The sequence below is a fragment of the Oryzias latipes genome, chromosome 18 (assembly GCF_053564925.1).
Source record: "Oryzias latipes strain Hd-rR chromosome 18, Olatipes_Hd-rR_3.1".
Taxonomy (NCBI): Eukaryota; Metazoa; Chordata; class Actinopteri; order Beloniformes; family Adrianichthyidae; genus Oryzias; species Oryzias latipes.
In genome coordinates this window covers 16,540,814-16,553,455 of record NC_136254.1, presented here as the reverse complement: position 1 = coordinate 16,553,455, position 12,642 = coordinate 16,540,814, and the positions used below count along the sequence as shown (strand labels likewise).

The 12,642-nt window shown below is 37.0% G+C and overlaps 2 protein-coding genes across 2 annotated transcripts; both read right to left on the bottom strand.

Annotated features, from left to right (window-relative positions):
* Nucleotides 1–3,534: 3,534 nt before the first annotated feature.
* Nucleotides 3,535–7,300, bottom strand: LOC105356435 (protein mono-ADP-ribosyltransferase PARP15-like). Its single transcript, XM_078936025.1, has 5 exons — nt 7,141–7,300; nt 6,793–6,973; nt 5,037–5,858; nt 4,885–4,919; nt 3,535–4,705 (listed from the first exon to the last, which is right to left on the bottom strand). The coding sequence occupies exons 1-3, from the start codon at nt 7,246–7,248 to the stop codon at nt 5,572–5,574; spliced, it is 576 nt and encodes a 191-aa protein (XP_078792151.1). The 5' UTR covers nt 7,249–7,300; the 3' UTR covers nt 3,535–4,705; nt 4,885–4,919; nt 5,037–5,571.
* Nucleotides 7,301–8,075: 775 nt separating this feature from the next.
* Nucleotides 8,076–11,914, bottom strand: LOC105356445 (uncharacterized). Its single transcript, XM_011487620.4, has 3 exons — nt 10,544–11,914; nt 8,930–9,722; nt 8,076–8,810 (listed from the first exon to the last, which is right to left on the bottom strand). The coding sequence occupies exons 2-3, from the start codon at nt 9,672–9,674 to the stop codon at nt 8,254–8,256; spliced, it is 1,302 nt and encodes a 433-aa protein (XP_011485922.1). The 5' UTR covers nt 9,675–9,722; nt 10,544–11,914; the 3' UTR covers nt 8,076–8,253.
* Between the last annotated feature and the right edge of the window lie 728 nt (nt 11,915–12,642).

Genomic DNA, 12,642 nt, shown 5'->3' with positions numbered 1-12,642 from the left:
GGAATATTCCTATTCGATAGTTATTCTTTTTTATTTTTATTTTTACTTATTTGAATTGATTGTTACGCCCAGGACGTTTTTCTTTGTGTGGTTTTTTGTTTTTGTGTCTTGCAAATGTCAGTGTGCAGGTGCCGGGCTGCGATTGGTGTGGTGCTCCAGCACCAGGAGTGGATTGGCTGCCTGAAGTCACACCTGGAATCACACCTGCTATAAAAGGAACCAAGAAAAAGACCAAAGGATGCTCATTTGACATCTCCCACCTTTGCCTAAAACCAGCTATATGGAGTTTAGGGTTGTAGGAGTGGACTGCCATTTGCTTTGACTCATGGTTTTTCTCATGTTATGTTAGGGAGGTAAGTTATTGTCTTTTGGTTTATGTTGTTTTACTAGGTAAGAGTTGGGTTCTTGTTAGGCTCGTCCATTGGGTTTTCTCTGCTCTGCATTGGTGAGTTCTGGTTGGCAGTTTTTTTTCTTGTGGTGTGAGGACATTATGGATGTTTTTCTTGGTTTTTTTGGCGGCTCCGTCGCTGGACAAACTAGATTAATGTACAAAAGCACGTTTGATTCTTATTGCTAACAGCTTTGGCCTTGAAGTCTCTTCCAGCATCCGGAAAACTGAGATTAAGCAGCTGCTGTGCGAGGCCCTTTTGGAGAGGGGCGTCTTCTCTGCGTCACCTGTTGCTGAGGATGAGGATGGTGATGCTGTGGAGACTAAGGTGGCAGAGGTTGCTGGTGTGTTCGATGCCAGACAGAAAAAATGAATCGGGTTCTGATTATCATCCTCATATGTCCACCGAGGATCTTCAGTTGACCCTCCGCATTAAAGAAGTGCAAACCCGTCACAAAGAGCTCGAGGTACAGCATTAGAGTATGGAGTTAATTCAGTCTCAATAATCAGAAATGCACACAACCTGTTTTACAAATATTAAAGCTCTTTGAGTTAGAGAAAAGATCATGTTGCCACATCACCTCCAGGCACATCTGCCTCTCCTTTGAACGGTTTTGACATCAGTAAATATATACCATTAGTTCCCCTTATTTTGTGAATCAGAAGTTGACTCTTATTTTGGTGCTTTTGAGTGCATAGCCACTGCATTAAATTGGCCTAAGGAGTGTTGGTCTTTACTGTTGCAGTGTAAACTTGTTGGTAAAGCCCAAGAAGTCTGCTCTTTATCACTTGACCAAAGTCTAGATTATGAAGTTTTGAAGAAAACTGCAAGCTTATGAACTTGTCCCTGAAGCATATTGACAAAACTTTAGGAATGTAGTAAAAACTGCCAACCAGACATTTGTAGAATTTGCACGAGAAAAGTATTGGTAACACTTTATATTAAGATTCCTTAACAAGCTCTGTTAACACATTAACAAGCATTATAAATGAATTTATAGGGTGTTAGTAAGACATTTATTAGTACAATAAGTCTAATAAGGTTTATTAAATTACTTAGTTAACACATTTACAAGCATTATTATTAGGATGTTTTTAAGATGCTAATGATGCATTTACTGATATTATAGGTGCTTAACAAATGTGTCAGTGTTAATAAGCTTAATAAGATTTATTAACAACCTTTGTTAACAAATTAAGAAGTATTATTATTTTTTGGGGTTTTAGTAAGATATTTATTAACATTATAGACACCTGACACGAGCCTAAGTGTTCATAAGCTTAATAAGTTTTATTAACTAACTTAACAAATTAATAGGCTTTATTAATGTGTCAGATGCTAGTAAGATATTTATTAGCATTATAGATGTCTTGCAAATACCTGAAAGTGTTAATAAGATTTATTAACATCTAAAGTCAGACCATTGTCTTCTAAATCCATATTACTAAACTGCTTATAAGCTTTACAAATGTATTAATTAACTTTGTTAATAGTTTATTAATTGTTTTGCAGCACCTCATCTAAAGTGTGGACGTTTTTTAGCACAAACAACCACAAAGCATAAAGATTGTAAAAAGAACTCTATGACATTAAAACAGACTAAACATACACAAATCGTTCTGTAAAAGATATATAATTTAATTCAGACAAATAATTAAAAAAATATATATATATATACTGGTGTTGGATGACTAGCATCATAGCTAATAAGGATAAAGTATTAGCATGATCTATCCTGAGTGAAACATTCATTGCAAATCCCATCACCAGGAGACAGTTCTCTGCATTCAATGCCAACTTCATTCAACCACTGTTGCCTTGCTTCAAAGTCCACAAGAAAGTTGCACAAGCCAGTCATTTTTGAAGACCGAAGACAATAAACCTACAGGAGCCATGCTAAAGCTAACACGCTAACGACCGACCGGTACAGAATCAAAGATTGGCGGGGCTTTTTTCGTCACCTGTGTGAAAGCAAAGTCTAAGAGGCCATTCAATTGGCTGAAAGCGAGCATGCCTGTTTTGCTGATGAGTTTGATTGACAGATTCATTAGCCAATGGTGACATTAGTTAACCTGCCCATCTTTATTCATAGATGGGCAGGTTAGCGTGTTAGCTTTAGCATGGTTCCTGTAGGTTTATTGTCTTCGGTCTTCAAAAATGACTGGCTTGTGCAACTTTCTTGTGGACTTTGAAGCAAGGCAACAGTGGTTGAATGCAGTTGACATAGAATACAGAGAACTGTCTCCTGGTGATGGGATTTGCAATGAATGTTTCACTCAGGATAGATCATGCTAATACTTTATCCTTATTAGCTATGATGCTTGTCATCCAACACCAGTATATATGGTTTTTTTTTTTAAATTATTTGTCTGAATTAAATTATATATCTTTTACAGAACGATTTGTGTATGTTTAGTCTGTTTTAATGTCATAGAGTTCTTTTTACAATCTTTATGCTTTGTGGTTGTTTGTGCTAAAAAACGTCCACACTTTAGATGAGGTGCTGCAAAACAATTAATAAACTATTAACAAAGTTAATTAATACATTTGTAAAGCTTATAAGCAGTTTAGTAATATGGATTTAGAAGACAATGGTCTGACTTTAGATGTTAAATCTTATTAACACTTTCAGGTATTTGCAAGACATCTATAATGCTAATAAATATCTTACTAGCATCTGACACATTAATAAAACCTATTAATTTGTTAAGTTAGTTAACAAAACTTATTAAGCTTATGAACACTTAGGCTCGTGTCAGGCGTCTATAATGCTAATAAATATCTTACTAGAACCCCAAACAATAATACTTAATTTGTTAACAAAGGTTGTTAATAAATCTTATTAAGCTTATTAACAGACATTTGTTAAGCACCTATAATATCAGTAAATGCATCATTAGCATCTTAAAAACATCCTTATAATAATGCTTGTAAATGTGTTAAGTAATTTAATAAACCTTTTTAGACTTATTGTACTAATGTCTTACTAACACCCTATAAATTCATTTATAATGCTTGTTAATGTGTTAACAGAGCTTGTTAAGGAATCTTAATATAAAGTGTTACCGTATTTTATTTGATACTTCCAATCCAAAAGTCTTGAGGATTTAAGAGAACTTATTCTATTGGAGGAGTTTAAGAAATGTTTGCCAGAGCACATGGTCATTTATTTAAATGAACAGAAGGTGACAGGTCTTATGAAAGCGGCAGTCATGGCAGATGAGTTTATTTTGACTCAAAAATGTTCCTTCCATCAATAAATTGTAGTTCTAATAACGAACAAAAAACGTCTCCAAAAGCAGCGCGTGAGGGTGTGTCCATGTCTGTTGGTGACAATCAACAATGTTTTTATTGTCATAAGCCTGGACATCTGGTTGCAACATGCCATATTCTTAGAAACTGACAACAAACTGACTCCTACTGGTGTGGGTTTTGTTAACTCTTTTGGTTGAGAAAAACTCCATTAAACAAAATCCTGAGACTGACGTTGAACCCAATTTTGTACCATTTAGTTCTCATGGTTATGTATCTTTATATGGGGAGGACAAAGATAAAGTACCAGTTACTATTGACACCAGTGCTTGTCATTTATGCAGTCAGTCTTGCCATTGTCAGAAGAAACCTCTTGTGGTTCTGACTGGGGTATAAAAATGAGTTATTTGAGTGCCATTACATGAAGTACATTTACATTCTCCACTGGTTACAGGACGTGTTAAAGTAGCCATTTGCTCAGGGTTACCAATTAGTGGTGTTTCATTCATTCTTGGAAATGACTTGGCGGGTGGGCAAGTTTTTCCATTACCAGAAGTTGTTGAAAAACCTGTTGCATCTAGTGCCTTTGCATCTGTGACCGTATGTCCTCTTACATGTGCACCCCAAATGGAGACTGTATTTCATAAAGGTTAAAAATGTACAATTAAAAACTTGACAAATTCCATAAAAGAGAAAGTTAAAATAGACTCGGACAGTTGGACCGCACTCCAACACTGCATGTGGGCGGCTGCCTCCTGGATCGCCTCAGCCCCACTGCACTGGCGGGTAGCCACAAACACCACCAAGGGAGATCTCTGATCCAACTCTCACCAGGAGTACCTGCTCAGGGCCCAAATGCACACAAAAACAAAACACACCACAAACCAAACAGTGATTAAAAGAAAATACAAAACAGAAGAGGTGCACCTGAGCAGGTCACCACTGATTTATGGGCTGAAAACAGGGGGGTCCCCCTTGCACAATACTAAATATGGCACCCACCAGCTACCATAAGGATAAAAGAAGGAGGCAGCCACCTTCAGCCAGGTCCAGACACCAAGATACTAAAAATGAGCACAAAACAGTTTAAAAATGGATAAAAGCAAGGGTGTCAAGCTTGATTAAAACATTAAAAACAATGACTAAAAACACTAAGCAAAACAGCAGTGGCAACTCTGCTGGAAAAAGAAAAATAAGTTAGTTCTCCCCTGGGACAAACATGTTTTACAAACCCTTATATTACCTCTCATGCCCCAGGGTCAGAACTCATACCACCACCTGTTAATATAAATAGAATTTAAAATGTTGCAAACTCAAATGCTTAAAAACTTTAGTAAAAGGACTCAAATGATTAAAAGCTTTCGTAAAACCGGTCCACATGTCAAGCTCACCCACCCAGGCCAAACCAGGAAACCAGCATCTAGATGGAACTCCCACTGCTGCTATTTATCAGCCTTGTGAGCCAATCACAGCTCAACAGACAGGTGCTGGCCATGAATGTTTAACTATGGAACACCATGTGGGACAAACCACCACCTAAAGCTCTGTCTGTCACATATCCTCCATGCCAAATGTGTTTCCTGTATGCGCAATTACACACACACAGGCTCGTAAGATGGGTGAAACAATAGATTTGTCTGTCTTTTATGGACACTCTTGATGAAAGTGAGACTCTTCACCCCTGAAGCGTGAGTCGACGATTAAAAGTGAGACTGAGTCAGGTTGTCAGAACGACAATATGATTTTGAATGTTACTGGAGACATGTTGATAACAGCGCAGCAAAATGATAAGATAATGATATTCTTTGTTACAAAGAATCATATAAATCACGTAATTAACAGCAGCATAAATAGTTGTTAGCGTTTACATCTGGAACCATCTGCTGCTGATTTCTCAAGCTATGTTTTAATCTAATAGAAAATTGAAACACTAGCTAAAGGTGATGAGGTAGTCCGGGTAGGCTTGGTCATCATGGAACACCACAAACATGCTGGGGTTGTCTATTCTGTCCACCAGGCTGTCGTATCGGTTGTGAGGCTCCTCAATGCTCAGAGGTGGAGGCATTCTCATGTCGCTTCGGCCCTGAGTGAAAACGCCTGTCAGAACTCGGGCCACAAACACGGTTTGAAAACCATCAGCAGCTGGTGTAGAATATCTTGAGTTGGCTGAGTAACTGGCATCTACAGCAAAATAGGTTCCAAGACCAAAGGCGGTCGCTGTGAAAAAAGAAGATAGTGTTATCTAAAAAAAAAAAAAAAATCAAAACTACTGAATTAACATTAGGTTTTCAATTGTTATTCAGGTCCAACACTGTGGTGATATAGATATTTTCATAAAGGAAGCAGAGATATCACGTCAAATATCAAAGAATCACTTTTGCATTGCAAACATCAAATACTGTTCTTTTTAGTTGTTCACCTTTCAGCATATTTCCCTTCAGGGAGTCGCCACAGCAAATCTGCTTTCACTGATTCCCACAGGCAGTTTGGCAGAGATTTTTCACAACGGTTGCCTTTCCTGACACAATCCTATATTTTATCAGGGCTGGGGACCGATACAGGGGTACCCAGACTTGGGCCCCTTTGTGGCTATATAGTTAGGTAGTAGTGTGAAGGGTCTTACCCAAAGACCCACACTGGATGAAACTTATTAGGCCCCCTGGGATTCAAACCCTGATTTGCCATACGTTACTCCTTCTATTCTGCTCCCACGTATATAAACCTTTTTAACTAATCCAGCATGTTCTCTAACATTCTAACATATTTCTAAAATTACCAATTACAACACTTTTTGAAAAGATTTCAAAGGTAAAAATTTTTTACATTTGTGTGGAAACAACAAAAAGGATTAATATATTTCATACTAATACAAACTGTTACATATTTTGTTAAAACTGTATTCTTTTTAAAAAGATGAAACTTTATTGGTTTACCCAGCTAAGCTACTTTTTAATATTTGGTATTATATATAGAAAACTTAATAAAATTATTAGCTGATCCTCTGAGTTTAACGGGCTTATAATTAAAGTGATTTGGATTGCAATTAGATTACTATTGTGGAGAGAGAGGTGATGATGTCTGCTTTGAGTTGGTCGCAATTTAAGTTAACTGAATGAAATGTGGCGGGTACAGTCATCTGGCTGAAACAGACCGTTTCTCCCAGAAAAGCTTCGGTTGAATCCTCCTGTTTTGATGGAGTCAAGGCTTTCTTGACTTGTCCCGTGGTAAAGAAGTCTTTCTCCTGCTCCACCTTCCAGCCTGTTTTTGTCAGAAATGTGTTTGCTCTTGGCTTCATAAGCACGCCGCAGATGAATGTTTTGCACGCGAACAATCTAGCAACACAACATAAGGAAAAAAACTGTTTAAAGTAAATGTTTCAAATATTTTTAAAATCCAAATAGTCCTCTGAATACAATTTAAAATTAATGTAGGATTAATGTAAATTTAGATCATTTTAATACCAAAATGTTATAAATGAACATGGGGGACAGCCACATACCTTCAAAACAGTCTTTTTTACTGTTTTTCTGAAACGTTTCAGTACTGTGCAGTACTCTGCAGACTGTGGGTCCAGCAGAACTTCTTTCAGATTCTCTCCAGAAGCCATGCTGTCCCAGTAGAGGGGGAATGTAAAATCTGACAATAAAGGACAGAAGGGCTTTAAAATAAAAAAATGGGTCTGATGATTTTCCCTGTTGAAATAGTTATTTGTCAACGATGATCTGACCATTTCCAGATCTAAAGAATTATTTTTAATAAAAGAGATGACTTAAAAAAAGGAAAACCTTACACTAACCTCACAAAGAAAATCAATAGAAAGTAGTAAAGTTATAAAATCTTATTAGAAGATATTAAAATCTAGAAACGATGCATTGTTCTATATTCGCCTTGTACGTTTTTTTCTTTCTACTTATTACACAAGAATTCAAAAAGGAAAATTAAGCTGAAAAAGTTAAATGTTAGACTTACTTCAAATTGAATGTTATTTATTTATTTTTTGAGTTTGTGTGTACTGAACTATAGTTCACTTTGATTGCAAACAAACATCTTGTGTCATGTGGAAATGACTCATTTTAGAACAAAACCTGAACAAAATAGAATGTGATCTTAGCTGACACAAGATGACCAGTCTTATTAAATCCTCATTAAATCTGAAACCAGAACCTATTGAATCTCAACTTTTGTTTCCAAAATAATGATGAATGCCAGTCTAACATTTATTGAACATTAAAATAACATCCTTAAAATTGAACCAAAAATGACATCGAAATTTGAGTTTTTTAAGTCTTAAATTAAATTTGTGCATTGCCAAGAGAATGGACCAAAAGGATTTTGACTCATTTCAATAATGTCCTTATTTCTAGATCATTGCTCTTAAATGAGACAAAAAATTCTCAACTGTGCTGATTTTGAGAAAAGCTTGTAAAGGTGTAGAGCAAAGAACAGTTAAAACCACTTCAATCCTGGTGAAATATCTTTAACATCTAGAAAAAAGGTTTTAAATCTTTGCAAATGTGACATAATTTGCAGTGTAGAGCCATGGCAAACATTGGCGTAAGGTAAGCTGTATGGGTAAAATAAAGAGTTTCATACCATTAACATGAGGTCATCACTAACCACCAGCATTCTCCCCTATCAAATTCTCCAGTCGTTTCAGCTTTGCTGCTTTTTTTGATGCTCGACTTCTGGCCTCTGTCTTCTGTAGATTCACAGTCCACTTGATTCCTTTTGCGTCCACTATACCATTTGCAATATTTCCCTTTTCCAAGTCATAATTTTCTGCTTTAGGGAGTCTTTCCCAGCTCTCATTGGGTGCCAGGAGGCACCAGGCCACACGAAGGTATAAACTGTCTTCTTCTTTAACTCTCAATTCTCTTCTAAGGGGGATGGCGGTGTCGACCATCTGCACCACCTGGCCGACTCCAGCTTTTAACCCGCTTATTATTAGTCCACCCTGGCCTTGCGGGTTCTCTTTAATATACAGCTTCTGCTGTTGGGCCAGTTTTCTCAAATCCTTCATGCCATCTTCAGTGAGGTCTTTGAGATCCTCATTTGTAAAGATTTTTGTAGAACAGCGATCTTCAAACAAGATGTTTAATTTGGTCACAGCTTCATCCACACCATCTCTGGTCAACCCCACAAATAGGAAGCTAGACTGTTGATTGGAACCTGTTGCAGGCAAAGGAGGTTGGTGTGAGTTAATGAGCTTATGGCAGTCAAAACATGAAAGATGCTGAAATTTACACAACACATATTTAAGGAGAATAAATGTGCTAAAAAGGCCCCACCTTGCTTTTCTCTAATGCAGACATGGAACAAACGCTCAACAGCCTCTTTTTCCTTTTTTCCATCAGTGCTGAAATAGTGCAGAGCCCCCGGTCCATCTAAGACCACTATGTCAAAAATCAGTTTGGCCAAAGCAGATGCAAGAGCGGAATGGGTGTCCTGAACCAGACGACAGGGACCAGACACTGTCACACTCGGGTGAGGAAGACATGTGGCTTTCATGGATATGTTGCTCGTCTTCAAGCTGATGAGCTCCAAGATGTCATCAAAGCAGTTCACCAGCTCGGGGTGAACAAGGTCAAGCACTTCTTCGATAATAATCTCATTTAGCAGATGCTCTCTGAGCTCATTCACATACTTTGTGTAGCCCACCAGCCGTACTTTAACCACTGATGCAGTACCCAGCTCTGAGATGAAGGAGACCATGACTCTGAGCTCACCACAGTTTACCTCATTCTCAGCTTTGGTGAGGATTTGTTTGATTTTGTCTACATTTGGAAGCACAGCTGCAGCACCTCGCAGCTTCTCGATCTCCACACTCAGGTCATTTAGTACTGCACCTGTTGCCTCATCAAGGTCACGAGAGCACAAGCTGGACAGAACTACATCTTTCCCCACCTCCAGAAACACAGGGTTCTTGAATCTCTGCTGAAAGTCAGTCTGGTACTTGGAGACCACCCTGCTGTTTTTGATGAAGACTATCAAATCCTGAGGAAGTTTAATTCTCTTGTATAGTTGGTCTTTCATTGGTCCTTCAAAGTTAACAGCTCTTGACTGCACCTCCAGAGACCTAAACTGGATGAGGAAACAATACGAAGAGTTTAATCAAGACAAATGTTTATATTTAAATACTGTCTTACCTCTCTGTTGACTCGCCCAATAATGTGTGAACAATTGAGGCTGTTACACTGGGACAATTTATCTGGAAAAATTGCCACAAAAAAAATATCCAGAAAAGTTTTTATAGAAAGTTAAAACCTAACTTTTCTTAGGGGGAAAAGAAAGGATCAATGAATCTAGCAGCATCTGCTGGTCAAAGTTGTCACAAAAAATGCAGACAGCTTGTTCCAAATGCAGCAGGTTTATTAGCTCAGCTAAAAGTCCACAAAGCTAAATCAGAGCCAGGCAGGCAGAGGTTAACAATGAGCATCGGAGCATCAGAGAAACTACGAGAATAGTCAGGATCAAGGCGAGAGTCGGGGCAAGCAAACAGAGTCAGAAACAAAACAGGGTCAGGAAATCAGACAATCATGTCAGGATATAACACTCAGTAATGCATGCAGGGTGGCACAAACAATACTTCACACTGAGGTAGGCTCAGTGCGGTGCTTAAGTGTATTGTGAGTGATTGTAATTGAGATGAAATGGAAGTGAAATGGAGATGAAGTGCATTAAAACGCTGGACACGGTTCCCACCAGTGACCAGAGGGGGAGACAGAGCTCTGACTTCTGATAAAAGTTAATAATGACGATGAGGAAATTGTATTCTTTTTAATCTTGTGAAGACTAAAAACTTGTGGTTTGTTTTAAAAACATTGATGAATTGTAATTGTGTAGGTTTTAGTTAAAAGTGTGTCTGTGTTTGGGTAAATTCCCAGCCTTGTGTCCACACTTACCTCTCCAAGAAGAATCCCTTCTTTCCGTCCATCTGCCAGCACTTCTGAAGGGGCTTTATCTCAGCTGTGATCTCAAAAAGTTTTTGTTTGCTTAATTTATAACTATTTCTGAATAAATAAAAAAAACTTGTCAAAATGAAGCCGTCTTGCATTGACAGATCACTAAAACCTTTTCAAGTTTCACTTTCTTTTACTTATGGACCAGAGACCAAGTAAGGAAAACTGAAACACCCATAGACATAAATAGATTAGTATTAAAACGTATGCATCACTTAGGTACTTTTTTTCAAAGTGAACTTTGGGGAAAGGACGTGTCATACTTTAAATCCTTCTGTAATTAACTTGTAACTTGTTTGAAATGAGTTCCGTTTTTAATTAATTTGAAGACAGTGATCAGATATGGCACAAAAATTGCACTAATCTGTAAAACTTTACTTAAGTAAGTTGATCAATTATGCTCTTTCTCCTACAAAAACATAAAACAAATGAAATATAATGTAAAAGAAAAAAAATGTTGAAAATCTAACAACTGTGGTACCTTCTAATACCACTAGATGTCGCGCTAGGTCTAAAAACTACAAAAGTTCGAACTAAAAAGAAGTGGTTGCAAGTGAATTACAAGTTTTTTTTTTTTTTTTTTATAGATATAATATCAAAGTAAGTTTACCTTTTTATGTCATATAATCTGCTGTGTTTAAATTAAGAACTCTGATTAAATGCATCTGGAAATACTAATGTTACAGGAATAATAATTTTGTCAGTCATATTTTTGTTGGCAAAAATATTAAACCAAAGGAAACAACTCAGGTCCTGAAAGTAGACCGTCATAAAACAAAAGACTGTTACATTTCAGGTCTCATAAAATACTCTAATAAAATTAGAATATCATGAAAAAGTGTATTTATTTCCATAATTCCCTTTAAAAAAGGAAACTTTCACAGACTACAGATTCAGGGCCCACTGTTTAATTAGTATTCGTTTATATTTACATAGATTGGGGTTCCTGCTCATAAAATCCCCGAAAACAAAATTTAAAAAATTAGAATACTGTGGAGAAATCAGCCCAAATTTTGCAGTACATGAATGTTTTAAACTGCGTTTCTGTCTGTTCATGTCCTGCACAGTGGTGTAAGCCTTGCTTTGATAACTCTTAATGACTCCAGCTAAAAGTAAAGAGGACACCTTGTTCTGTTCCCAAAGACAAAACACTCTATTGTTCATATGTATGTCAGTAATTTTACTGCATTACAATTTACAGTAAATGATTACAATACATATTTTTATTGGTAACAAATAAAGTGCCCTTTACTTTAATTTGTCACTTCTCAAAAAAACATTGAAATTTTAAGAAGTTTAGATTGCTTTTATCCTGGAATAGTCCTGTTGATGTGGATTGAAACAAGCTCAAACCCAAATCTCAAAAGGAAATTTCAAGAAGAAGTTAGTCCCACCCCACCCTGACTGACAAGACGTCAATCTGTTTTTTCATGAATTTGTGTTTTTTTCAAATTGGTGCAGTGGATCTTTTTTTCCTTCTTCACAATGTGTGCCACTTCCTCCCATTGGTTTGCTTCCACTGTTTGGTCTTTTGAAAGAACATTCAGATTGAAATGAGAGGCACCAGATAATATCTGAAAGCAAATACAAGACGGATATTCTCAAACAGACCCCAGTTTACTGGAAGGGAGTTGAGGTGGAGTTTCACATTCACCAATTCAAGTATCAGAAGAGAGAAACTGAGATGCAGATGAAAGGAACATGCTAGTGTGAATATGCTAAACAGATGCCTCACAAACACAACTTGTGTCAGTTTATGACTTTAACCCTCCAATTATTGCAAATGGGGATCAAACCAATTTGGGTCAAAAATTACCTTAGAACTACTTGTAAGCAAAACTTTTTTTTTTCATAGTTAGAAATAAATTCAGGCATCAATGGGTCAATAATTTCACTTTGCTGCATTTGAGTGTAATCATTTCAGGTGAGCTGGAAGGACTTTTACTTTGGCTGCTTTTCACACAACTTTAGAATCTCTCTTTTCTTGTGTTGTCAACTTCCATCATTATGAAAAGGCACATTCTTCTATTGGAACAATAGGT

Coding starts and splice junctions, on each gene's coding strand:
- LOC105356435 (XM_078936025.1), bottom strand. CDS start 7,248: ATGGCTTCTGGAGAGAATCTGAAAGAAGTTCTGCTGGACCCACAGTCT. Junction 6,974..7,140: donor TAAAAAAGACTGTTTTGAAG/GTATGTGGCTGT, acceptor TTGTGTTGCTAG/ATTGTTCGCGTGCAAAACAT. Junction 5,859..6,792: donor AAGCTTTTCTGGGAGAAACG/GTCTGTTTCAGC, acceptor CTTTTTTCACAG/CGACCGCCTTTGGTCTTGGA.
- LOC105356445 (XM_011487620.4), bottom strand. CDS start 9,674: ATGAAAGACCAACTATACAAGAGAATTAAACTTCCTCAGGATTTGATA. Junction 8,811..8,929: donor CTGCATTAGAGAAAAGCAAG/GTGGGGCCTTTT, acceptor TGCCTGCAACAG/GTTCCAATCAACAGTCTAGC.